We start from the raw sequence: 26,148 nt of genomic DNA on the forward strand, positions 1-26,148 counted from the left end.
CTCCGAAGTGCCGGCCGGGATGCTGACAAGGGCTGGGCCTCCAGGCCCCTCCTCCTCAGCAGGCACGATGCCAGGCCTGGGGGCCTGGCCCAGAAGGGCCCCCTCTCTCCCCTGTCAGCGCCTGCTTGGCCCGGACCCTTGAGATGCGGGCAGGGGGTCAGCAGGGCTGGCGGCTCAGGAAGGGATGGGGGGAGATGCCTATGAAGTCATTGCCTGGGCCAGGCCAGGCCACCCTGCCCACCCCCCCCCCCCCCCCCCATCCCCTAGACCTTCTTGAGTCAGACACCTTCTCCTGAAGCTCAGCATTTTCTCCTTCTACTAGGGAGCTGCTGGACTCCTCTGCCCAGATGCCCTCTGGTCCCTCAGCACCTTCTTCTTTCCGGGGGTCTTCTGTGTCTGCCCTCCTCCCCTCTGCCTCTTGCTCACTCAGCCTTTCTCGGCTCCTCTCAGTTGCTCAGAACTGTATACTTCCTTCTCTTCATTTTCCTGTGTTCTCTGGCTCTTTCTTGACCCAAGATCTACTTTAAACCCTGCCTCTGGTCTCCCTAAGACTTCCTTGACCACTGGCTGTCGAGAAGGAGCTGAGAAGGGAGTCTGCTTTAATCACAAGCTTCCCAGAACCCTTCAGGCCTGAGTCTGAGGACATCATCAAGGATGGATCTGGACACGGCCTCTCTGTGAGCTGAACGGGCCTAGGAGTCCTGGAAACCTTCCATCCTAACAGGCGGAGCTGCTGGGCCCCACTGCCTAAGCTTCCCACAGCTCCGACATGCCCCCCTCCACTCCTGACCACCCTCCTTCACCTGCCCTCCCTCTCCTAGTCCTGCTTCTCACCCTCGTTGGGACCTCAATCCAGCCTCTCCTACTGGAGCCCAGGGACAGCTTTACCACTGCTTGACTGCTCCCTGGGTGTCCCTATCCCTTGGCTCCTCTCTTTCCTGCCTGGGGGTCTCTGCCCTGAGCCAGCCGCCGGCTTCTGAGCTCAGTCAGGGATGGGGCCAAAGCAGGACCATGGCCTTGGGACACCTGCCTTCAACGCCTGGCCTAATCCACAGTCTGCTCTCCTCCTCGCCTCATCCTGTCTGACTCCCTCAATCTTAGAGCTACCTTAACTGCCCACGACATTCCTGAAAAGGGAATAATGATCTTTATAGTAGCAGCTGTCACTTGTTGAACTTTACAACGAATGTTGTATTTGACATCCCCAAGATGGTTTATTTGACATCCCCAAGAAATAGGTTCTGTCGTCATCTAGTCCTATATGATGAATGAAGTTGGGGCAGGGGGAACAGCCCCATATTACAAATGAAGAAAATGAGTTCCAGAGAGGGACTATGAGTTGTTCAAGGTTCCATGTAGTGAAGAAGTGGCAGTGCCGGCATTCCAACCCAGGCCCCTTGGATGGCAAAGCCTGGGTCCTTTTCCCGCTTCGAGAGAGTCCTTGGGCAGGGACATCTCCACTGCTTTGGTCCACCATCTTGGACCCGCCGTATCACCAAGGATTTGACCACGATTTGAGGATGTGTCCTGTTCTGGACCCAGTCCCTTCCCCCCGGCCCTTCACCAATTTGTGTGTCGCCCTGCTATCCTGAAAGCACTTTGCTTTGGCCCTTTTATGCCCCACTACATGCTTAGGAAGCCAAGCACATAGTAGCCTCACTGTTTTCCAGGCTGGTGTGGGTTTGGGGATGGGGGTGGAGGACCATGGCCCCCTTGGTAAGGATGAGGACCTCATCCACTGGACGTGGGTTCCTGAGAGGCCACCCTGGGCCTCGCCCACAGCTGTGACAGAGTTCTGTGGAGTTTTCCATCCAGACTCCTCATCCTGACTGGGCTCCAATCTTGGAGTTTACTTTTAGCCACGGGCCTTGAATACCTGTGTCCTTAGGCAGGAACTAACTTCTTTTCCATTTGTTCCCCACCTCCTCAATGCCCCCCCACTTTACCAAACCCTCCTGTCCATCGTATCTGTCCCTCCTTTTCACATCAGTGCCCAAGAAGGGTTCTGAGACCTTGGATCAGCCAAGGTTTGAACAGTTGATCATGGCTCGGTGAAATGCAGATACAGCCTCTGGGTGTTAAAGGTGAATTCCAGATAGCAGGCCAGTAAGTCCTTAGAGCCATCCAGTCACTGACTCAGGAGAGGGAGCAAAGAGGGTCCCCATATATAGAACTGGCTACTGTGTATCTGCTTTTCCCACGTCCTTCCCCAAGTCTCTCTGGTCCCTCTTCTACACAAAAAAAAAAAAAAAAAAAAAAGTCACTGCCACAATTGCAAGATAAAGAAATAATCATTTTATCGTGCACCAGACTATTTCATGAGGATGTCACAAAGGCAAGGAGCCTAGTATAAAAGTCAGGGCATGGGGTGGGGGCAGCAGGGGGTAGCAGCATCCAGAACTGGGACTCGTCCAGCCCGAGGCCTCAGAGGACGCCTTGCCTTGTGATCGGACTAGTGGGGAGGGTTTCGGGCAGGGCTTGGACCCTCTGGCCAGCCTCCAGAGTGGGTGACTGTGTCAATCCTGTGCTGATTCCTCTTTATTTGGACAGTCTGGAGTGGGATGTGTCCCAGGAAGCTCCATTTTCCTGCAGCTGTGGAGCCCTTTGGGGTGCTGGTGGCAGCAGTGGTAGGGGCTGGGCAGAGGTTGCTAGAATCTAGTCTGCTTCACTGAGGCTACACCCTTCGAAAGCCACAGGAGGATCAGCTTTGAGGAGCCCCCTGGTGGGTGGAAAGGTGAAGCCTGTGAACAAGCACAGGCCCTGTGCCTTCTTCCTGGGGCAGTGCCCATCATACCAGCATCCAGCCGGGATCGACTATGCCCCTGCCTCTGAGGACAGGACCTGGGGTGGGGGAGGGGTCTTCACCGCTTCCTTTGTGTGGGTCTGGCCCGTGCCAGTGAGGGATAGTGTTTTTCCCTGGCGCTGAGCAGACAGCTGAGCAGAGCCCGCCAGAGGAGCAGTGAGCCCAGCTGGGCAGCTAACCGTGGGGACACTGAATCAGCTCAGCTTTCATCCACATCAGAGCCTGCCTGCCCCAAGATTATCCCTACGTTTGAATGTGGGTCCAGCATCTCACTTGGTTTTGGCCTTCTTCTCGGATGGACACTGAGCAGAGAGCTTGGCTAGGGGCCAAGGGTGTTGACCCTGTCTTCGTGAGGGAGCCAACACCAGGAGGCACAAACCTCCAGGCCCGGAGAAGCGAGTCTAACAGGCCAGAGCCTGTATTGTGGATCTGGGGCTTTGAATTCAGATACTGAATCTTGGAGCCAACAACTGGGAGTCTGAGAACCTGCAAGGGGGAGTCCTGAACCCCAAGACCTCAAAGCAGGAGCAGAAAGCCTCCATATTGGGGCAGCTTGGAGAGCGGGCTGGAGGGAGGTCCCCGGGGGGTCAGGAGCCCACCTGAGAAGCAGCTGGGTCAGGCCGGGGCTTGCCATGTGCAGGCCCTGCCCACAGAAGCCTGGGCCTGTGGCCTGATGGGTGCACAGGGCCAGGCCTAGGCTGTGGGGCTGGCTCTGAGGGCGCTGCTTCAGGCCCCGCGGCACCTGGGAGCAGGGGTGCCTCTGTGCTGAGACCTCGCTTTGTCAGCCTGGCTGCTGGCCCCCACTTCCCTCCGAGCCGGCTCTGCCCTCCCTGGGGAACCACGTGGGCTCCAGCTCGGCCTGTGGTCTGTGGCTCCTGCTGCTGGAGTCCCGTCCCCAAGTCTCAGACGCAAGGGGGCCCTACAGTCTCTGGGACCTTGGGAACAGGCTCCCAGGAGGAGGCCTGGCTGGAGGGCTGTTCTGGCTCCGTGTCCACATCTATGGGTCCTGGACCCAGCCGAGCCTTGCCCTTCGTCCTGTGAAACGAGCACAAGCGTGCGTCCCTGTCTGGTTGGCCTCCCAGGACTGCCGCGGTCGTCCAGTGAGACGGCCCAGGACAGGGCCTGGAACAGTGTTTGCTTAACAGATGTGGCTAAGAGAGTGAAATGAAAGTCGGGTGAGGGCTTTTGCACATGGCCCTTTCCCGTGTATGACATTAACGTTCTTAATTTCACGGAGGAGCAGCCCCATGAAGAGTCACCGTGAAGGCCGACCTGGGGTCTCCGATCCAGGCTGCAGCTGTATTCCTGTCTGGGAGGGACCGGGGGGGACTGGGGGGAGTGGGGGACGTCTCCCTCTCTGAGGGTCGGGGTGCTGCAGCCTGCACTGGTCTTGGCCTCATCTGCTGCTCTTGCCTGGAGGGGCCTACAGAGATTGAACCGCCGGCTGCCCATGGAGACCTGGTGTGTCTACCCACTGCTTTTCCAGGGGGCTTGAGAGATGATGAGGCCGAAGCTGCCAGGGGCCCCCGTGTAAGTGGGGGGGGGGGGTGTGTGTGGCTGCCATCTAGATGGCACCGTTCCCCTGCCACCCGTCTCCCTGGACAGCAGGGTCAGTCGGCATGGGTGGCTGGGACACTCTTCGTCACCCACCTGAAGTCCGCAAGTAGAAAAACGGGTACAGATAACAAGTGAGTGGTCAGCAGCGGCCACATGTGGACAGCCGGAGGCACGCGCAAAGTCCCTTTGGTCAGTGGCAGCCACAAAGGCCCCGGCTTCAGGGCGGCCCCAGGGTCGGTGCCCTTGGGGCCGCCCGCCCGGTTCGGGCAATAAATAACAGGAGGGACCCAAAAACCAAACCAAAACAAAAAATAACAACCAGTATCTTTTGGGGCGGGTGGTGGCTGGCAGGGGGTACTGTTTAAATTATCGGCCTTCCCCGGGGCCACGAGGCGGTCGCTGGGCGCCGGGCCGGGCGGCGGTCACCGGCACGTGTGCAGCTCCACCAGCCGCTGGCACTGCCGGCATTTGACGAAGCAGCACCAGTGGAACTTGCAGCTGCAGCGCTCGGCCAGCTCCACCTGCGCCGTGTGGAAGCCGCGGCCGCAGCACAGCAGCTCGCAGCCGTCGATGGCCTTGGACGTCTTGTTGCACGTGCGGCCCCGCGTGCCCAGCACGCCGCTGCGCACGTCCTGCTCGCAGAAGTCCGGGCTGGGCTCCAGGTACACCAGGTCCTCATCCGTGTGCGGCTTGAACTGCGCGTTGCGCGGCACGAGGGCCCTGGAGGAGCCCACGCGGCGGGGCTCCACCTCCGTGGCGCCGTCGAACTTCTCCTTCAGGGCGTGGCCCACCTGGCGGAAGGGCGGCACGGCTCGCCAGCACGTCTTTACCTCGCAGGAGCCCGACACCCCGTGGCACTTGCACTCCACCCGCATGTGTGTCAGGATGGCCTGCGGGGGTGGGGAGGGGAGAGGGGTGGTCAGGCGCGGCGGGGGAGGGGCGGGGGCGGTCAGGCGCTGCGGGGGAGGGGCCGCCGGGGTGGGGCGTGGACCGCGGAAGGGGGCGGGCGAGGTTGGGATGCTGCCGCGTGGGAGGAAGATTTAGGGGGGCTCTTCCTCTGTCTTAAGCCCCTTCTGTATGCCACAGGAGTGCTCATCTAAGCGGGAAACAGTCCAAGATACTGTCCTTGGCGTCGGGGCCGCTTGGGGTTGATGGAGGAGGGACCTTTCAAAGGGCAGTGTCATTGGAAACAGTGACAGCTGATGTGGGGTGGGGGGCGGGGGGTGGGACAGGGCTGCGCTGCACCAGCCACTCCAGGAACCTTGAGGAGTAGGCATTGAGATGGCAGACGGGGTCACAGTCAAGCCCCCGGTCCTGGCAGGGACGCAGAGCCAGGGGTGGGAGCTGTGTGTGTGACGGGGGGATGGAGACACACGCCTGTGTGCACATACGCGTGTGGATGGCCCTCACACCTCCGTGAGGCCTCCTCACCTGTCTGCCCTCTTGCCACGCCCCCCGCCCCACAGGAGGGGCCTGGCAGGGAGCGTTTGGGGACCTTGCCGAACCTGTCCTTCCCAGGCGGGGAGGGGGGCCCACGCTACCTTCCTGCCGGCCTCGTTGTTGTGGAGGTTCATGAGGGCCCGGCTGGACGAGGCCCCCTTGCTCCTCTCGCGGACGTCTACGAATGATTGGGAGAAGGCCACGCCGTAGGCGATGTTATCCGAGCATCCTGACCACTGAAAGCCTGGGTGGGTGGCAAGGGGCGGAGGGGGCACCCGAGACCAAGGGTGAGTGAGGGCCCGGCCCAGGCGCCCCATCCACCCCCCGCCCCGGCCACCCACGTACGCCCTCCCCAGCGCCCCGGCTCACCCTGCGGGCTGACCCCATGCACCGTCCGGTCACAGCCGCACTTCTCCAGCTCCCCGCTGCTGCACGCCCGCGTCACCGCAAAGGCCACACCTGCCGAAGAGATGGCGTACACGAAGGCCGCCTCCCGAGTCCCTGTGGGAGGCAGAGGAGGGCAGGGCTGGGTCCCAGCACTCCTCCCGCCCGGCACCCTCCTTTATAGAGGGGAGGGGGAGATGGGACCCTCCTGGATGATGGCGGCCAGGGAGACAGACAGCAAGGCAGCAACTCTGTGGAGCCACGAGTCAGGCTGAGCTGACACTCTCAGCACACCGGCGACCGGGCACATCAACACCTGCCGGGCACTGTTCTTCGGTCTTCACACGCGCCGGGCATTTGTCTGCCCCACACCCGTCAGGTGAGTACACCTGTCATCCCCATTTTCAGAGAGATGAGCCAACTTGTCTCAGGCCTCACAGCTCATGGTTGAGTGGTACCGGTCCAGCTTCAGTGCTCTGAGCTACCCCCAGATCCTGTTCTCACGGCCTTTCCGGGAGATGAGTGATGCTAGGCTGGGAGAGGTGAATTAACATACCAAGACTGCAGGAGGCCCAGGCTGGGCCTGTCTGCCTGGCTCTTCCTGTGCCTCTTCTAAAGTCTCCGAGAGGGTCCCCTGCCCTGCGAAGCTGCCCTAGCCCCTCCCCGCTGAGGCTGGGCCCATTTCTGAGACCACCTTGCTCCCTTAGACCTTTGAGGGTAAATGGCAGTAACAACGGTCCCGCTGCTTACCAGGCAGGACCACTGCCAGTGAGGGGGTGCCCTCTACCTCCGGAGAGCTGCCCCTTTCACAGATGGCCCGGTGCGGGTTTGGGGAGGGGGGAAGTGGGTCCCAGTCGCCGGTCAGGAAGTGACAGAACCAGGACCCAAGCTCCGGTTCGTCCGCCTTGCTCCCTGTCTCTTCCCTTCGGCCCCCTGACTTCTTGGTGGTTCTATTTTGGTGTCTGCCCGGTCTCTCGCCTGAATGGGTGTTTTTATCCTCCTAGGAACTGTGCCTCAGGGGGTGTAGCTGCCGTGCAGGCTCTTTCTGGGGGTGGGGGTGGTGGGAGGGGGGTATATCTGTGTGTGTGTGTGTGTGTAACGCGTGTGCACACAGCTGGCTGGGTGTGTGACCGGACGGGCCCTGCACCTCTCCTGGGCCCTGTGAGAGCCTCTGTGTGCCCGTGACTGTCCCTCTGTCTCTTGCTGGAGTGTCCGTGTCCGCAGGAGCGGAGGGGGCAGGCTTTGGGCTCGCGGTTGGCAATTACCTCTGCGACACCCAGGCCTGTGCTCCCGGCTGCCCCGGGGAGCAGTCGCCGTGGTCAGGCGGAAACAATCACCTCCTGTGTGCCCGCGTCTGTGGGCAGGGGTGGGAGGCAGCCCCGGCCCCCGTGGCTCAGGACGCCCTGTTCTCGGTCCGGCCCTTGAGCGAGGGATCGTGCCCGCCGCCCACTCCCCACGGCCTGCCCGCTACCGTGGTCTGGCCACTCTGGGCCAGCATGAGGGGGCTTGGCCAGAGCCACGGGGGCCTTGACAGCCTGAGACAGAATCCTCTCCAAGTTAATCGAGGTTAATAGCAGGATCATGTTGGTTGGTTTTGTGCTGTGGCCGCCCAAAGAGAGACGACTTTAGTTTCTGGTATTTCTGGTATTTCCAGGCCTGAACCAGCACAAATCTTTGCCCCAAAGACCAAGGGGGAAGGGAAGGCAGGAGGTAGGGTGGAAGGGACTGGCAGGGTGGCCCCAGCTCCTGGCCGGGCGCGGTCCTGTCTCCTCTGCTTCTCTGGGCCCTCAGGCAGCCCCTAGCCTGCTCCAAGCTCTGGGCCTACCCTCTCCCCTGCGTACTGGGTGCAGGGTGCCCCGTGAGGTGGTCAGGGAGCCCCCGCCTCATCCCCAACCAACACCCATCTGCCAGAACTCCAGGCCCCCTTGTTCTGGCCTTGGTAGCAAGGGCACTACCACTTGGGTGGAACAGAAGAGGTTCTGAAATGAAGATAATAGCATTAGCTGAAGCTTAGAGAGAGCTCACTCTGTGCTGGGCGCTGTTTGAGCACAACAACCCCATGAAGTAGAGACTTTTGCTCCCCATTTTACAGATGAGGAAACTGAGGCACGGAAGGGTGAAGCAACTGGTCCAAGGACACCCAGCCAGGAAGCGGGGGAGCCAGAATTCAGACTCGGCCAGCCTGGCTCCAGCGTTTCAACCTTGACGCAGTCCTGCCCCCCAGAGGAGCCCAGAGTCCTCGGGAATAAACAGCCCATCTCATCTCACCTCTGTTTACGAAGCCGTGAGCTGTGGGACCTGTCCAGTTCCCTTATGGGTTCTTCCTGGGGGGATGGTGAGCAGTGCTCAGCACAGGAGCCCCCTCTTCTGCCCCCACGGCCTGGAGGATGTGACTGAGCCCCTGTGTCCTGAGAGCTGATGGCAGCCGTGGCGGCCTTCTCTGAGCGGCCCTGAGTCCCCGTCCCTTGACTCCAGCGCTGTGGCTCCTCCCAGCTCCTCCCCTGTGTCCCGGCTGGAGCCTTGCCCACCCGTGGGACACCCGGCAGCGACCGCTGAGACACAGGACAGGACTGCGGTGCGGCGGTGAGGGCCGCCGAGGGGAGCTCCCCAGCGGCCTGGTAGATAACTGGTTTGAGGGTCTGCGCGTGCCAGCTGCAGGGGGAGGACAGTCCTGGCTTTGTCCTCCTGGGATGGCAGAGCCAGCGAGGGGAAGGCAGAGTGCTCGAGAGGGCTAGCAGCTGCTCGCAGCTCCTGCCATTTCCATAAAGCCGTTTGCTCCGTTCCACATCCAGCCCCTTTCTTCCTGCTCTTTCCTGTACCTCCTTCCCTGGCTCCAAGGGTCTAAATCCTGAGCGTCCTCTGGGTCCCACCTCACTGCCCTCTTTTCCAAGGAACGAAGGCTGCCTGCAGCTGGGAAATTCAGAGCTGTCCTCGGGATCCAGGGATAACTACCCTTTCCGAGGGCCTCCCATGTGCCAGGGCCTGTCCATGTGCTCATGATGACCTGAGCCACCCAGCTATCTCCAGCTCTGCTCCTGGAGGGAAAAATGAGGCTGGGTGGCTTATCCAGGGTCCTTCAGTCAGCCAGCGGACAAGCAGGAACCAGGGCCTGTGTGTTCGAGCACGTCACGCGCACTGTCTCCCCAGATGTTGGAAGGAGGACGTTGGAGCAGGAGGGAGTGTTTGGAAGAGAGGCTGAGTTGGGCTGGAGAGGAAACCACGGGCACGGGGATCCCCCGGGGCACCAGGCAGGTGTCTGTGGCACTGTCATTCCGAGCATAACTCACATGTTTCCCAAGCGCGCCCAGCGGGAGTCCTAGGGAGGAGGGGCAGGGCAGGCTGGCCTCCAAGAGAGTCCTGACCTTGCTGTTTCCCCATCCCTGCCCCTCAGTCTGCCTGTCCAATTCCTTTGCTATCTTGTCAGCAAAAGCGGATTTTTTTTTTTCTTGAGACCTCCTCCAGGAAGCCTCTTTGGATTTACAACACAGTGTAGGACCGGGGAAAGAGTAAAGACGCTGGAGCTGGACAGGGCCATGTTGTGCCCTTTTCCAGTTCTAACATGGGGAAGATAACGCTGCCCCGGGAGGCCAGGCCCTGGCGCTTCCTCCCACCCCCCCATCACGGAGTCCCGGGACTCCGGGTGCCCTCGCTGGCTGGCTCTCCACTTTGACTGTTTCGGCTTCTGAATGTCTTGTGTGGCTTGTCTGCAGCCAGATGGGAAGCTCCGGGGCCACACTATCCCTCAACCGCCTCCCAGTACAGAGCTGGCAATGACAGGCCTTTCTCAGCTCCCTGGAAATGGAAAGGGGTTATTGGGAGGAGTGTGGATGCTCAGCCAGGCAGGACTGAGGTCTGGGCCCGGCTCGGTCACTTCCTAGATGTGAGATTTTGGTTTTCGTGTCCAAAGAATGGGGCTGACATCGTCCTGACCTCTTCAGGTGGGTCTGGAAATCTACTGACGTCAAACACAGGAAATGCTTAGTCACTGGCCCAGAGTATGAGCTTGAGACAATAGCTACTGTGAATGTTACTGTTGGGTGAAATTAATGCCATTTTATTCATTTACTAACAAGTATCAGTAGAGCAGTTATATCCCGAGGGCCACTTGTCCGTACATTGGCCACTGGGCCAAAAGCTTCCTTAGGGTGGAGACACCGCCTCGTTCACCAGATGGTTACCTGCTGTGAGCCAGGCCCTATGCCAGCACCAGGGAGGCCCAGAGGAATCTGTCCCCAAGGAACCCCTAGTGCGGAGTGTCTCCAGGGTACCCCCTCCCTAGGCCTCCTGTGACTTATCTGATGGCACCAAAGGCTGGCTCGAGAAGTCCCCAGGAGACAGGCGTGTCGTCGCCTTCTCTGGTCCAACGTGATGGCAACATCGAGGATGAAGGTGAGAGCACAGGTGTCAGTGAGTCGCAGCCCAGAGAAGCATCTGCTTCCCACCTCCAGCCTGATGCTGCCTCCAGGAAGAGGCACCGGGACTTCCCTGGTGGTCCAGTGGCTAAGACTCTGATCTCCCGATGCAGGGAGCATGGGTTTGACCCCTGGTCAGGGAACTAGATCCCACGTGATGCAGCTAAGACCCGGCACAGCCAAATAAATATTAAAAAAAAAAAAAAAGATGCCCTGAGGTTTGAACTCGGGGACAAGAAAGACAGCCTGGGCTGAAGCTTCACTTGGCTACGACTCATCACCTGTCCAGGTGGCAGCCAGGGCCTGACAGGGCCGCAGACCTCAGGGAGCCCACTCTCTCAGGACAGGGGTGCGGTGGGGCTCACAGAGTGGGGTGCAAAGAGGCGGGGGGGGGGTGGCGCCCAGCATTCTCCACAGAGGGAAGGAGCGGGGAGCCGAGGACCTGGCTTCTTCCCCACCTTTCCGCATCCTGCTCGGGCTAGCCCCGCTCAGAGACCCCCGCCCATCCTGTTCACAGTGACCCTGAACTTTTACCAGACCGCGCGGCCTCTCCCTCCCCGCTCAGGCCCTGGGGTTTCGTCATTCCTTCCACAAATGTTTATCAGTTACGTGTGCAGATGCTGCCCCAGGCATGGGGATCCGGCAGTGACCAGACCGCACAGAGGCCATCCCACATCTGGCCCTGAGTGCCTGCCCTGCCAAGAACCTCCGCCTGCCCCATTCCTGGCTGCCCCCCGCCCCCTGCCAACTTCACCAAACTTCTGGCATAGTCTCAGCCTGGAGCGCGTGGTTTGGCCCTGCCTTACACACTGTCCTCATGGGTCACGAGTGTCACCATCCGTCTTGCCTCTGTAGGCCAGGAGTGGAGGGGGGTCCACTGCCCGGGGTTAGAGGGGGTGCAGGGTTAGAGCCGTGCTGCCTCGGGCAGCGCTGGCGGGAAGAGCTGTCCCCACCCCCGGGAGTCATTCAGGCATTTGGAGACGTCACCTCTGAATCCTGATGGGAAGCCTGGGGTTGCCCCCCCGCCCCCTTTCCAAGGGCTATGCCGCTGAAGTTCGGACAGGGGATGGACCTTGCCCAGGCTCTCACGCCTGGTTCAGGTCTGGATCCGGGTGAGTTGCAGCCTCTCTGCTGCACCTCCTTTCTCAGCTATAACGTGGGAATAATACTAACACACTTGGAGCTGTCCTGAGGGTGGCTGGATGTGAGGCAGTGCCCTCCACAAATGGGGCTCCTTTTCTCCTCCAAGTATGGCCTGGCTCCTAGAGGGATCTGTGACCAATTACCTTTCCAGGTCTGAGGTCATGACCCCAGCCAGGCAGCTCATGAATTTGGGAACCGGCCAAGCTCCCTGACCCCAAAACCTGGGAACTGTGAGAGAGGCCTGCCCAGGCCAGTTGCTGCCCCCAAAATTACAGCATCTGGTGATGATGGGTGGCTTTTCTGGGGCCAAGGTCCACCCTAGATGGTGATGCCCTATGAGTGAGCGCAGGGGAGGGTCCCACTGACAGGTGAGGACACCGAGGCTCAGAGGGCGGTCCCTCCCCCAAGGTCGTGCTGCCCACGCTCTTTCCCCAGTGTCTCATTGACCCTGGGAGGGACGGGTCCCTTCTCTTGTTCAGTGGGGATAGAGTAAGGCTTTCCCAGGAGGCATTTTACTAGGGAAGAAAATGGAAAATGCAACAGTGAGGAGATGGACTGGTGGGAAGAGCTCAGACTCCTCCAAAACATGATGGCCCTGGCCTGGTGTGGCTGCCTGGTGTGATGGCCTGGTATATCTGCCTGGTGAGTGCCTGCCCTGACTCGGCCCCAAGGAGACTGGACGCTTGACCGAGTCACTTGGACTCTTAGTCCCGAGCAGGCTCCAGCCAAACCTGGTCGAGTCTTGGCGTCTCCCTGAGCCTGCTTGGGAGGGTCAGGCCCCCTCCCTGGTTCCTGGCGCAGACACAGGTGAGGAAAGCACATCTCAGCAGGGTCCCTCACCGGCTTCAGGCTGCACCGATCCACGCCTCCCCTCCTCTGCCCCTTGAGTCCGTGCCCTGACTTGCTCTCTGCCATTGGATGGCATCCATCGACTGTATCCTCCATGCCAGGCTTGGCCATGTGCTGGGAAGCCGGTAAATGAGACATCTGTCTTGCCTTGAAAGAGTTCTAGGTTTAGGGATGGGGGGGTGGGGGTGGGGTAGGGGAGAAAGCCAGCACAGGTCAGTGTGAAAGGTGTACTGAAAACCGTGTGGGCACACGTGGTGTAGACAGGGGTGTGTGTGTGTGTGTGTGTGTGTGTGTGTGTGTATATTAAGGGAGTGAGAGAAGGAGAGAGAGAGAAATTGATGCGTCAAATGGGTTAAAATGTAAATAGCTGGTGAATCTAGGTAAAGAGGCAATGGCAATTCTTCATAGGAAAAACAGAACTCATACATTCAGAGAACAAATTGGTGCCAGACGCAGAAGCAGGAGGTGAAGGAGGGCAAAATGGGTGAAGGGGGTCAAAAAGTACCAACTTCTAGTTATAAAAATAAATGCATCATGAGGACGTGATGTCCAGTGTAGTGACTGTAGATAGTAATATTGTATTTAAAAGTGGATGAGAACGGAGATCTTAAAAGTTCTCACCACAAGAAAAAAATGTCTACATCTGTGTAGTGATGGATGTTAACTAGACTTTCTGTAGTGATCACTTCGTAATATATACATATTATTGAATCATAATATTATACCCTGAAACTAATATAATGCATGTTAATTATTCCTCAGTTAAAAAAAAAATAGGAAGATGAAACCTGAATAAACTGCATAAACTGAATAACTGTCACGTAGAAATCTTTTTATAAAGAGTACATGGGGGGACTTCCCTGGTGGTCCAGTGGTTAAGACTCCAGTGCGGGAGTCATGGGTTCTATCCTTGGTTGGGGAGCTAAAATCCCACATGTCTCAGGGCAGCCCAAGATCCAGAACAATGGAAGCAATATTGTAATAAATTCAACGAAGACTTAAAAAACGGCCCATATCAGAAAAAAGTCGTAAAAAAAAAAAAAGTATATGAGAATTCCTTGTACTACTGTTGCAAATTTTCTCTAAGTTCGAAATTATATCAAAAAACAATTACCAGAAAAGGGGGAAAAAAACACCCCAGAATGAACAAAGAGCTCTGGGGCCCCGAGGAACAAAGCAACGCCCCTGCCTGCAGGAGCTGGGAAGACTGGAGGAGGGAGAAAGATGAAGACTGGCGGAGAAAGAGGACGGGGTGTCTGGATGGAGGGAACAGCATATGCAAAGGCACAGGGTATGAGAGGGCCTGGCGCGTGAAACCCTGCCCATCTGTTCACCAACCCACCTAGGACACAGAACACCTATTGTGTGCCAGGGGCTTCCCAGGCCCAGGGCCTGCTGCTGAGCCTAGGATCTGGGCCTCAGCAGACAGACACACACCCTGGTCCCGGGAGGGCCTCGGCTCCCCGGCTGCGCCCTGGGGCTCTGCTTCTTCCACGAAGCAGCAATGTTCAGTTGGGCCAAGCACAATCGTGCCTTTTTTGGCCCCTGCCAGCTCTCAGGAGAAAAGCTTCCAAATTTCTATCGCAGTCGGTTTCCAACAACATCTAAATGGTTTGCCACAAGCCCGGCAGTCCCAGCCTTCCAGGACCGCAGGTGCCAAGACAAAGGTTGGCCCAGGAACGCCCTCCTGCTGCCCAGGCACATCAAGTGGCCCGTGGACAGTCCGTGGCCCAGAGTGTCAGTTTCACGCTCAGGAAGTGGTAGAAAAAGAGGAAGCTGGTTCACAGCGGGCCCTGGAGGACAGCGGCTTGACCCGGTGCCCTCCTGGGGAGTCTTCCAGTTGCCTGGAACGTTCTCTATGCCCTGGCCCACCTTCCTCTGGCTTGAAGGCCTTCTCATGCTCCTGGTATCAGCCGAGGGCCCACCTCCTTGGGGAAGCTCTCCCCCTGAGCACCTGCCCTGGCTGGGGCCAGGTCCACCCCGGGCTCCTGAGGCTCCTGTGTCCCCTTACTGTGGGTAAGACAGAGCGCGACTTGGAGCTGGACCGTGTGGGCTCAAGGCCTGGCTCAGCCGCTTTTATCTGTGACCGTAAGCACATTACTTAGCCTCTGGGTGCCGTAGTTTCTCATTTGCAAGATGGAAGCCTATCTCAAGGGGCCAGATGAGTTCGTATCACTTAAAACAGGTCAACAGTTTTTGGTCCCTTGCTGGTGCTACGGGTGTGAGGGCCACTGCTGCAGCTGGGCCGTCAGCATTGCCTTGACCTGAGCCCGGGAGGACAGGATCCGGGTGGTGTTCTTTCCGGGGTCTCAGAGCTGGGCATGGTCAGGTTCCCAATAGCGTTTGTCAAAGGTACTGAGGAACAAGGCGGTCTTGCCTAAGGCAGGCTGAGCTCTAAGGTAAAACAGCGTGGGGCTGGAGGTCTGGAGGCCCCTGGATCTGATTTCTGATTCTGCTGTTCACCCTCTGAGGAGCTCCAGGCAACTCCATCCTTTCCCCTGCCCAGGCCTTGGATTCTGACTCTGAAACGGGATGATGACCCCAGGACTGAAGATGCTGCCGGGAGTATTGGGCTACAGTGTCAATGCAGGAAGGCCCTCCTGCCTCCGACCCCCGCCTCCGCTGCGTTCTGCTCACTTCCGGCCCTCCACCTGCCATCCTGTGATGAGTGATGGACCGGTCAAGCTACTCTCCAGCACGGGACTCCCCTCCCCGCCTGCCCGCCCCCCCAGGAGACGCCACCCCCGCGAGCCCCGCCCTCACCTTGCGTCACCACCTTGCCGAAGACCGGCAGCGAGTCGAGCGTGGAGCAGTTCCAGCGCCGGTTCCGGAACTGGTACTGGCATTCCTCGATGGCGAGCTGGGCGCCGCGGCGCACCGAGTCCATCACCTCTAGGTTCCGCTTGCACATCTGCACCTGCCTCTGGATCAGGCCCTTCAGCTTCTCGCACGTCTCCTCCTCGGAGATGCTTCCCACCGATGACAGCTTGGCTAGGTACCTGGGGAGAGGGCGTGGGTGGGGGTGGGACACCAGGCAGAGCGCCTCCCCTCCTCCTTCCACGCCCAGGCTGAAGCCCCCGCACCACCCCCCACCCCCCAGCCCCGCCCAGGGCTCTGGGAGCCAGTTTGTCCCAGCGATGAGTGCCTGGAGGAGGTGGGCTTCTCTCTGGATTCAGGGACAGCCCTCCTGCCTGGCTCGCAGAGGGGCGGAAGTGGGGAAGTGCTATCTTGTTCAAAGCTTTCATCTCGGCTGGAGTTAAACAAAGCCGGGGGAGCCCCAGGAGAGCCGCTGACAGAGCCCCCGTGGGATCCCTCCCCGCCTGGGGGCCCCTGGGCGACTGGCATCTGGTCCCCGATGTTACACCAGACCTTCCCCACTCCAAGCCCTGCATGTCGAGATGCCCTCTGTCTGGGAGCCTTGGAGCCACTGTCTGGTCTGGTGTGTCTCTTTCCCTCATCCCCAGGCAGGGACCCCCGCGACCTAAGCCTACCTTCTGGCTACAAAGGCCGCGATCCTCTTTGCCAGTCATTTCCCAGGGCCCCCGGGCAGAGACCAGCATCACAGCGGTAGCACTTAGGACAATGTGTGCAGTGAGGATGGGGGGCTGGGGACGGGCATGAGGGAGTGTGAGATGAAAACAGAAGTGTGCCAGGCTTCCTGCTCAGCCTCTGGATTCTTTACCGCCCGGGGATGAGGCACCAGCACTTGCCCCACCTCACAGGGTTGGAAGGGGATCTCAGGCCAGATAACACGGCTTTCTGTCACGGGACCCTGGGAGCAGGTGCATGTGAGAGGGGGCTTTACTGCGTCCATTTCAGCGGAGGACAGACAGAGCATTGCTGTTTTGTTTTTGTAATCTTTTGAGCACACCACATGGCATGTAGGATCTTAGTTCCCCAACCAGGGATCAAACCCACTTCATCCCCAATCTATGAGTTGACAATTACTGTGCCCATTTTATGGACTCCAACATAAAGGCTAAGAGGGTGACATGCCCAAGGGGATCCAGGTAGCAAGTGAAAGAGCCAAGCCTCAGACCCCTCTGACCCCATGGGCCTTTCCCCTGCCTGTCCTCCTCCGTGAGGGCCCCGGAAGGCTCTACTCTGGCTAATGACGATGACTTTGTGATCTGGGCCAGGATGCAAGGGGCCCCAGAGCAAGATACAAGAACGCTCACCGGGGTGGGAGCAGAGCTGGGGAAAGACCCTGTGAGGAAGAAAAGTGGTTTCTCTCTCAAGGGAAGGGTGTATACTCACTGAGCACCTACTAAGTGTCAGTATTTCAAAGCAGGGAGGTGGCCGTCGCAGTCACCCAGCTTGTAAGGAAGAGCAGACCTGCATCGGAGTCTGGGTCTGGATGACCCTGAGGCTTGTGCTCCAAACTCTGCCCCTCAACCTGCCCCCAGCCACCCATCCCAGCATCCTTGGCTGAGGCTAGTGCACATAGTAGGTGCACAAGTAGCAGTCTGATGGTGGAAGAAGAGCCGAGTGGTGACTCTGGAAAGCCTTTTCTTCCCCTGCCCCTCTTTCTGCCTCTTCAGTGGGAGGTGCACCTGGTTCCTCCCAGGTTCTTGGAGGTGCAGCAGAGCGCACAGAATCACAGCCTTTGGGAATGAGACAGATGGTCTGGTCCAGACTCCTTACCTTACTGGTAAGCTCAGAGAAGGAAAGGGGCCTTCCCACCAACTTCCCACAGGAGACTCAGACCCCTGCTCTACCTACCCTCAGCCTCAGCCCCAACCTCACGGATCCAGGGCTCTGAATATAAAGAGAGGAGGTGCCCCACTGCACCAGACTCCACAGTGAAACAGCCCAGCAACCCAGGTCTCCTTGATGTGAGAGCAGTGGTTCTCTGGGGGTGGAGGTGAAGATGCTGGTACGTCTCACAAGGGAAGCTGCACAGATTTCTATCAGAAGAAGGATAAAGGGGGAAGGTCGCCACTCTCTGGGACTCAGTTTCCCCACCTGTAATGTGAGGGGGAGACTGACCACCAGTTGTGGCCAAGTCAAGGAACTGTAGTCGGGCACTACAGGGATTTTGGATGTGAAAGATGGTCTGACCCGCGGCCTCAGACGATGGGGTGTGAACTTGACATCTGTTTACCGAGTAAAGGAATGAATAAATGCATGGTACCCAGATAGAAAATCACACAGAAATCCTAGTAAGACATGGGAGATTTTTTATAACAATAGCAATGAGAATAACTAATTTGAAGGCTGAGTGGCAAAGGATGGATGCTTTTGAATTGTGGTGCTGGAGAAGACTCTTGAGAGTCTCTTGGACTACAAGAAGATCAAACTAGTCAATCCTAGAAAAGAAAACCAACCCTGAATATTCATTGGAAGGACTGATGCTGAAGCCAAAGCTCCAATACTTTGGCCACCTGATGCAAAGAGTGGACTCATTGGAAAAGACCCTGATGCTGGGAAAGATTGAATGCAAGAGGAGAAGGGGACAATAGAGGATGAGATGGTTGGATGGCGTCACCGACTCAATGGACATGAGTTTGAGCAAACTCCCGGAGGTAGTGAAGGACAGGGAAGCCTAGCATGCTGGGGTTGCAAAGAGTCAGACACGACTTAGTGACTAAACAACAGCATCAATGGCCCTTAATCAGTAAAGCCTAACACTTTACTTACATGATTGCATTTAATCCTCAGCAAGCCAATGAACTCCCCTTGTATAGGGGTTAAAGACGGAGGCACAGAGAAATATTTTGCCCTGTGTGCAATGTCATGTGGCAAGTAAGAGGCAGAGTCAGGACTTGACCCTGGTTTTGCCCGACTTCAAAGCCTTTGGTAGAGCCAATATTCTTTAAAATGGCTCAAGGACTGGAATGTCACCAGTGGGCAGAGGCTGCTGGGAGCTGGGTTCGCTGGACCTAAGGATGCGGGCCAAGGTGTAGATAGACGGTGGGTTACCTGTGGGTTGCCAAGCTCTCCCCACCGGCAGTGTACCATCAACAGCTGGATTCTTTTTGTCGGGCATGGGGGCTGGATCAGAGTGATGGTTCTCAAATCTGTGCAGCAAAACATTTGCGGGGTTTGCCGAAAGCATAGGTGTCTGGGCCCCACTCCAGGTGGGGCTTGATGGGTGTATGGGTTTTTTAATGCATTCCCTGCAGCAGCTGTGAAGCCAGGCTTGCACCCACCTGGAGGGGGCTTTAGGGGAAGCCCGTGCGTGACCACTGGTGGTGTTCCCTTCCCAGTCCCCGGGAACCTGATTCTGGCGCCCTCTCTCCTCACAGCTGCACCAGCCCCCTGCTTGCTGGGCCTTCCTGCACCTGGCTTTCCTGATCCGGGAAGTGGAGGTAACGATTTCCATCCCCAGGCCGCTGGGAGAAGTTAACCTGGTGAGATGCGGCTGCTGCATCTTGCTCTCAGCTGATTTCTGGGTGTGCCGCGACTCTGAGGCTCTCGCCCTTCCCTGGCAGCTCGGGAGGTGGGAGGTGGGTGGTCTCGGGGGGAGGCAGTCCCCCCTCCCTCACTCTCCCCCCATTCCCTGCCTCACGGGAGGCTGCTAGTCTTTGCTACCGGGTCCTGCCTGGAGAATGCACAGAGGCTTGGTAGCGTCCCTATGAGGCCTGGGCAAGACGCCTGAGAATCTCAGAAGGGAGACGGGGGCGCGGAAAGATGGCTGAGGGTCCGCCGGAGGGTGCCTCTGCAAGGGGAGGGGGCCCTGTCTCCCCGGCCCAGCTGTGGAGCTGGTACCACTTGGCGCTCTTGGCCTGCAGGGGGCGCCAAGAGCCTGGCTACTGGCCATGAGCCAGGTCCACGTTGGGAGGCCACGGGGTGATGGGGGACTAGGAGTTGGGCCTACAAGTTGGATCCTTTCCTGCTCAGATGCCAGGGCTGGCTTTTAGGAGAAGGTGGTGGGGGGCAGTGACATGGGGGCACAGAGCTGTCAGGCCCCCACCTCTGCTCTGCCCCCCTCTCGTGTCTGGCCAAGGGACTGGGGGAAGGGCAGGGCAGGTGGTGTGGAAGCTTGGCTTCTGTGTCCAAGGCCGGGGTTCTCCGGGCAAGGCGAGCAAGCTGGGGAGGCCTGGCCGAGCCACCTGCCTGTGGTGCGACCTCGGACCAGTCCCCGCCCCGTCGGAGCCTGTCTCCTAAAGGTACTCCTGCAGATGAAAGAGTCAGAGCCTGCGGGGATGGAGGGGTTTAAGCTGCAGAGGCCTTAGGCCCCATCCCATGCAGGCTGATAGATGGAGCCCCTGACACTGAAGACGGGGGACATGGACCAGGGAGCCCCCTACCCCCCACCTGCCCTCCGCCTGCCCCTGCTGCCGCTCCGAACTCAACGAGGGACACAGGCTGAAATAACAGTGGAAGGGATTTAGGGGTGAGCTGCCGGCCTGCCACGGCCGTGAGTCACCGGGACGGCTTCCAGGAAGAAGCTGAGAAAGCTCTTCCGCTGGGGAGTGTCCCTGCCCCCCAAGGCTGGCACCAATGCCCACCACCCCCAGCCCCTGCTTTCATCTGGTCCCTCAGCTGACCCCTCCCATGGTTCGAGAAGCAGAGCCCTAACCCCGCTCCGGTTCTCACAGATCCTACGCTCTTGCCTGTAAAGGGCTGGATGTCAGAACTGGGAATGGAACTGGGACTGGAGAAGGGGCGGGGCCTGGGACCCCAAGCCTCATGGGCTGTGGCCCGTGCTGCTTCTTCGGTTAGGATGCCTGGCTTCGTTTTACAGATGGGCAAACGGAGGCCCAGAGAGGGGTCGTGGCGCCCCAGAGTCACACAGCCAGTGAGCAGCAAAGCTGGGATGCAGACCCAGCTCACACGGGGCCCTTTCCCCCGCCTGCACCCCGGTTGTGGATCTGCCTCACTTGACAGCTGCAGGGCGTCACGGCCCGCTCCGTGTGTGTCCAGCCTGCGGCCTCCCCGATGTCCAGCACAGGCTGTGACCGTAGAAGGTGCTCAGTGAGTGCTTGCAGCATAGATGGGGGACCCTGTGCTCATGAGGTCCCCGCAGCTCCCCTCCTGCAAAGCGCTCAGGAGAGGGGAGGGCGGGGGTGACGGAAGAACCTGGGGGCTCCTTGGCCATTCGGCCTGCGGAGGACTTGGAGAGCCCAGCAGGCAAGGCCCAGCTGGTCCCAGGGGCCTCAGGAATGCCCTCCCCACACCCTCAGGTGGCTCACCCTTTCCCCCAGAGACATGCGTGCCGCTCGCTGACCTGGGACTGGGCCCAGCTCAGATGTCAAGTGCACTGGCCATTCCTGGGGGAGACGCGGAGTGTGGGGCCAGCCGGTGGAGGGCCTTGGCCACCCCTGCCTCTTCCCTCGTTGGGGTTGCATCGCCCCCATTTAGGCTTCTTCCGGCCCCTGCTGAGCACAGGCTTAGCCATTTACCACTCGCTGCCCAGGGCCACCCAGGACTCCAGCCACAGCCGTGCCATCGATCAGGTTACCCCCCGCCCACCCCCCCACCCTGGGCCGCCCTGCTGCCAGCCAGCGCGTGCCCGTCTCCTCCCGTGGGGGCTTGGAGTCCAGCAGGCTCCTCCCAGGAGGCCCTCCCCGTGGCCCGTGCCTGCCGCCTGCGAGGCCGGAGGGCCCTTGGCCCTGCCAGGGAGATCAGATCCTCTCAGCCACCTGCTGTTTTCATTAGAAACTAAAATTAGCTGGGCTTGTCCCAAGCTTTTCCAGGTTTGCTGGCTTTTAAAAAAAAAAAAAATATATATATATATATATATATATATATACAAATTCCTAGAGGAAAATCCGCACCTCTCCACCTCCTGCCCTGGCTCTGGCTCTGCGCGTCAGGAGGACAGGGGACGGGAAATTGCTGGAGCGTTTGGGAGGCCGGGCGGATCAGTGCTGTGGGTCCCGGCCCCGCGGCGGGCAGGTGGGGGCTGGGAGGCCGGCCCGGGCCTCTCTCTGCCCCCTCCTCCCTCGGGCCTCCCTGCTGCCCAGGCCGCATTTAGAGCCTCCCAAGGAGCAGTCGTGCCTGCCGGGCGACACCAGGAAGGAAGGAGGCCAAGAGACTGGGAGGAGGAGCCGGAAGGAACCGAGTGCCTGATGATCGGAGAGCTGCCCGCCCAGGAGATGCGGCCGGGTGAGGGAGAGGGTCTGTGACCCGTCTGGGCCCCCCGGCGCTCCTGGCGGGTGGGGAGTCCCTGGTTCCCCAGGAGCCGTCCACATCCCCAGCTGTTTTCAGGCCTTGGGGGGCTTCTGTCCCCGCAGTCTCCGTCTCCGTAGCGTCCCTGTCCCGAGACTCTCATCCCTGCCCGTGGCAGGTGGCACAAGGCACTGCCCAAGAGAGATGGACGGACTGGGTCGGCATCCCGTCTCCGTGTCACTGGCGGCAAGAGCCTCCGTGTCTTCCCCTCTAGGATGGGGAGAAGAAGAATTCGGGTCTCTGGAGGCTGAGGTGGGTTAAACAGTCACACAGCAGGTACGCCTCTCCTGTTGGCAACACGATTACATTATCGTTATTCCTTATCATTAGTATGCTCATCAGCAGTATCAGCATCCCTGCCCTCTCAAAGCCTCTCCTTAGTCCATTGAGCTGCAGCCTCTTCCGGGGGACCCCAGGGTGGTTTGGCTCATTTGTCTTCTTTGGCTTGGCTCCATCAGCTCCCTTCCACCTGGGTTCCCAGCCCTTCTTTTCAGCTGAGCATCCCAGAGGGCAGGACACATGCCCTTCAGGGACAGTGGGTCACTTCAGCCTCGATCCCAACCGTTGATGGTTGACGGGATCTCCAGTCTTCAGAGAGAGAGGGTGTGTTGCCAGTGGTTCTGGCCCATCAGATGGGTCCTCTAGGAATGGGGGTGACTGAGGAATCGGGGGATGGTGCTGTTAGGAGATTCAGAGCTGGGGACCCTGGCGTGAGGATGGCACGGATAGTGGTGTGCCCAGGGAACCTGGCAACCATTCTTGGGACTAGATGATGGGAAGAGGGACCTTACGTCCCTTGTCACTTTGCTCCTCAAACAACAGTCACATGCTCCACTATATCTTTACATGGACGCGTGCATGCTAAGTCACTTCAGTCGTGTCCACTCTTTGTGACCCCATGGACAGTAGCCCGCCAGGCTTCTCTGTCCAGGAGATTCTCCAGGCAAGAACACTGCAGAGGGTGGCCATGCCCTCCTCCAGGGGATCTTCCTGATGCAGGGATCAAGCCTGCAGCTCCTGCGTTGCAGGTGGATTCTTTACCACTGAGCCACCAGATAAGCCACCTTACATGGATATAGAGTCATAAATTCACGCAGGATTCTCCAGGTGGGTATCATCCCCTCCGTTTTACAGATGAGGAAACTGAGGTTCAGAGAAGTGTGTGTTTCAAGTCTGTGCAGTCATTCAGGGATGGTCAAGACTTGAAAACAGGTCCTTCTGGCTTCTAAACCTGGGCTGTCTCATCAGGCTCCAGCGATGGCCCAGGGCTCAGAGGACTTGGTGGTTTGGCATCAGTGGGCACTGGTCTGAGGAAGGTAGTCTTATCCTTCCATTGATAGGTCTTTCTAGAGACCCTGTATCTTCCCTGCCCGACAGTGAAGGTGTCTTTCAGGGGCGAGGGGTGCTGGAGAGGATGATACCTCGGAGGTTACGTGGCCGCCTGGACAGTATCTGGGTCCATGACCTCTGCAGCTTCTCAGGCAGTGGAAGGAGTTGCTGCTGTTGGCCTGAAAGCCCTGCAGGGGTAGCCAGCGAGGAGGGGCTGGCCCTGGAGATGCTCGCAGGGGCCGTGGGGTGGTGGGTGCTGCCTCCATGCCGCTCTTCTCCCAGACGGAGCCCAGCTCCATGCAGCTCTCAACGTCCACGTCAAGTTCTCTTTGCTCCAAGCACTTTTCCTCAGTTGCAAGTGGAGTGACAGCCTCCCTGCAGCCCAAGGCCCCGCTCCTGTCCCCTAGGGTGCTGTCTGCACCCCCCCACCCCCGTCTCCTGACCCCTGGCTCCCTTTACTCCCCATCCTCAGAAGTCTCTGCACCCTGATCTTCTATCTATCTTTTAATTTTTTTAAAATGTGTTCAAGAAACATCTATTGAGCAAGGAGTCATAGCACGCATGCAGAACGGGGTGATCTAGCTGAACATGTGTGACGAATCAGCATTGAAGTATTTTGCATTTGTTTCTTCATCTCTACCTCGATGGAAAGAAGATGGGTTATCGTTGCAGTGTTACAGTCCAGGAATTGTCGTCTCTTCCTCTGTCTCGACATCTTACTCCCAGCCCCACATTGCCCCCACTTCCCTACCTGCCATTCCTGCCCCCCCACCCCCATTTCTTATTTCGCATCTCACAGGATTAGGTCCCAGGGGAGCTGGTGGCTGACTCAGGGCCAGCAAAGAGCAGCTCAGACCTGAACCTGGCTGGTTCCCGAGCTGCGCCAGGCGGGAAGAAGTTTCCTTTTCTCTCTGGAGGAAGGTGTGGCTGTGGGCTCAGTGGGCATTGAATTTAAGGCAGTTCCTGACCTTGCTCGCCCCCGAATTTGCCAGCAGAGAGCGTCTCCCTTGCACAGACGCATTCTACCCTCCTCCCTGGAGTACCTTGCCTGCCTTGGAGCCATCAAGCTGTTGAGTGGTCCTCCCCTAGCTGGGCTGGGGGAGCCCTGGGAGAGGGGTGTCAGGAGGGATGGGGAAGCCTCATGAGCTGTCCGGGGACAGTGTGGGGGGCTCCCTGGAGTCAGGCTCATGCCCTGTGTCTAGGTTTCTAGCGAGTTCCTCGGCCTTGGTGCACCCTTGCTCAAGGCCCAGGCCTGGGGGAGCCGGCAGCTAAGCCTACACTCGCACCCCAACAGGGCTGGCAGGAAAACCTGGGCTCCTCCCTTGTCGCTCATCACCTCCAGCAGGGATGACGGGCAAGGGGGGTGGGCTGCAGGCCTGCTTTCACCTGCTGCAGGGAAAGGTCTGGAAGGCAGTCAGAGACCTCGAGTGGGATTCCAGCTCTACCACTGCTGTGCCCTGGGACCCCCAGGTGCCTAGCGCGGCACCTGATGGAGAAGAGGTCTGGACAAGGAAGTGCGCGCCGCCATCAAACAGGGCTCGCCAGGCACTCGCCCTCCTGCTTGGAGGCTTGGTGTCCCGGGAGGAGGCTGACTCGAGCGCTTGCAAGAACCTCTGACTCTGATGGCTGAGATTCCGTCCTCTCGGCCCCAGGATGCCAGAACAGCCGGGCATCCCTGACTCAAGGGGGTGCCCTGAGGTCTCCAGTCCTTGGAGAGGAGTTCCTGAGATCCAGTTCTGCAGTGATTTGTGTGTGAACACAGTGAGAAATGGTCCAAGAGGACCCTTCAGGGTCACAGCGGCAAAGAGGCCCCTCTGGTCTCATCAGCGGATTCATGCTGCTCCTAAGGGGCCTCTCCAAGTTCCCTTGTGAGCCGAGAGCTGTCAGGGGTGTTCCCTCCCTCTTTTTACTCCCCCCCACCCCCCCACCCTTCGCCTCTTTTCTCAGACCAGGTCCCCTCCATTGCGGGGGTTCTGACTTGGCCAGGGAACTAACAAGAGTTTGGTTTCAAGTTTGCCAGGAGACGGGGGAGGTGGAGAGGGGTTTGGGAGGGGGAAAGGGGGAGCTGGGGGTCACGGCAGGGAGCGAGCCGTCTCCCGGCTTTGGCTGGATCACAGAAGATGCAGCTCAGGACTCAGAGATAAAACCTGGCAACTCCTGTGGAAATCTGGACAGCAACCATGGGGTCACAGCTCCGCCTCCCAGCTGAGTCCGCCGAGCGGCTCTTGCAGGCTTGTTTGGAGTGGGGGCGATGGGGTGGGCAACTGTCACCCCCCACCCCCTCCCTCATCGGCGGCTGCCTGGCCAACTCCACGCCTGGTTGGCTCAGGTCAAGCCCTTCTTCCCAGAGCGGGGGACGAGAGGATGAGGCTTGGTGCAAATGCTCAGCTCTCCCAAGGCACCCACAGGGCCCGAGCTGGGCGAGTTTCAACAGGTTTGGGGAGCACTGTCTTGTCAGATGCTGAGTTGCTCAATTGCTAATCCAGGGTTGAGGGAAGAAAGTCAAGCCACAGCAGACAGCTGGGTCGTGATTGCTGCTTGAGCAAACCCCTCGGGCAGAGCCTGGTCCCGGGGCCCTGAGAGGAGGGTGAGGGGAGAAAGTGCTCTCAGCCTGGCTCTGCGCGGGTGCCCTGGCCCAGAGCTGCGGGCCAGAGCCTCGCATCTGCTGGGTGATACCCACTTTGGCACATCTGAGCATCACCCGTGGCTTGGGGCAGTAGGGCAGAGCCTCCCTCCCACTCCAAGTGGGAGGGCCCACATCAGATGGGGCCTGATGTGACAGCAACTTACAATCCTCAGGAGTGAACAGGCCTGTCCTCCCTTTGTTCATGAAATGTTGACTGAGAAGCTGCTACAGGCCAGGCGTGTGCCAGGCACTGAGGCTGCCGGCAGGCGTCTGTGCCAAAGCCTCGGCCCCTGGAGGCTTCTAACCTTGCGGAAGGAGCCACGCTATTTGGAAATGGCAGCCCCCTCCTGTATCCTTGCCTGGAGAATTCCATGGACAGAGGAGCCTGGGGGGCTACATACAGTCCATGGGGGTTGCACAGAGTGGGACACGATCGAAAGATTGAACAACAACCATATATCATAGGAAACAGTTCTCTAAGGAGAGGA

At 58.9% G+C, this 26,148-nt stretch overlaps 1 protein-coding gene across 3 annotated transcripts in view; it reads right to left on the minus strand.

Moving 5' to 3' along the window:
* Window positions 1–2,280: 2,280 nt before the first annotated feature.
* Window positions 2,281–26,148, minus strand: part of WNT4 (Wnt family member 4) — a 28,510-nt gene continuing 4,642 nt past the window's right edge. Inside the window, exons 2-5 of one of the 3 annotated variants that reach the window (XM_061148127.1) lie at window positions 15,352–15,587; window positions 6,170–6,259; window positions 5,902–6,044; window positions 2,281–5,250 (exon numbers count right to left, since the gene is read on the minus strand). In XM_061148127.1, the coding sequence (XP_061004110.1) occupies window positions 4,783–5,250; window positions 5,902–6,044; window positions 6,170–6,259; window positions 15,352–15,587 (937 nt within the window). In that variant the 3' untranslated portion in view covers window positions 2,281–4,782. Of the gene's footprint in view, window positions 5,251–5,901; window positions 6,045–6,169; window positions 6,302–15,351; window positions 15,588–26,148 lie in introns of all 3 variants that reach the window. The other 2 variants (XM_061148128.1, XM_061148126.1) reach the window with 2 other exon arrangements.

Source organism: Dama dama, chromosome 8 (assembly GCF_033118175.1).
Source record: "Dama dama isolate Ldn47 chromosome 8, ASM3311817v1, whole genome shotgun sequence".
NCBI lineage: Eukaryota > Metazoa > Chordata > Mammalia > Artiodactyla > Cervidae > Dama > Dama dama.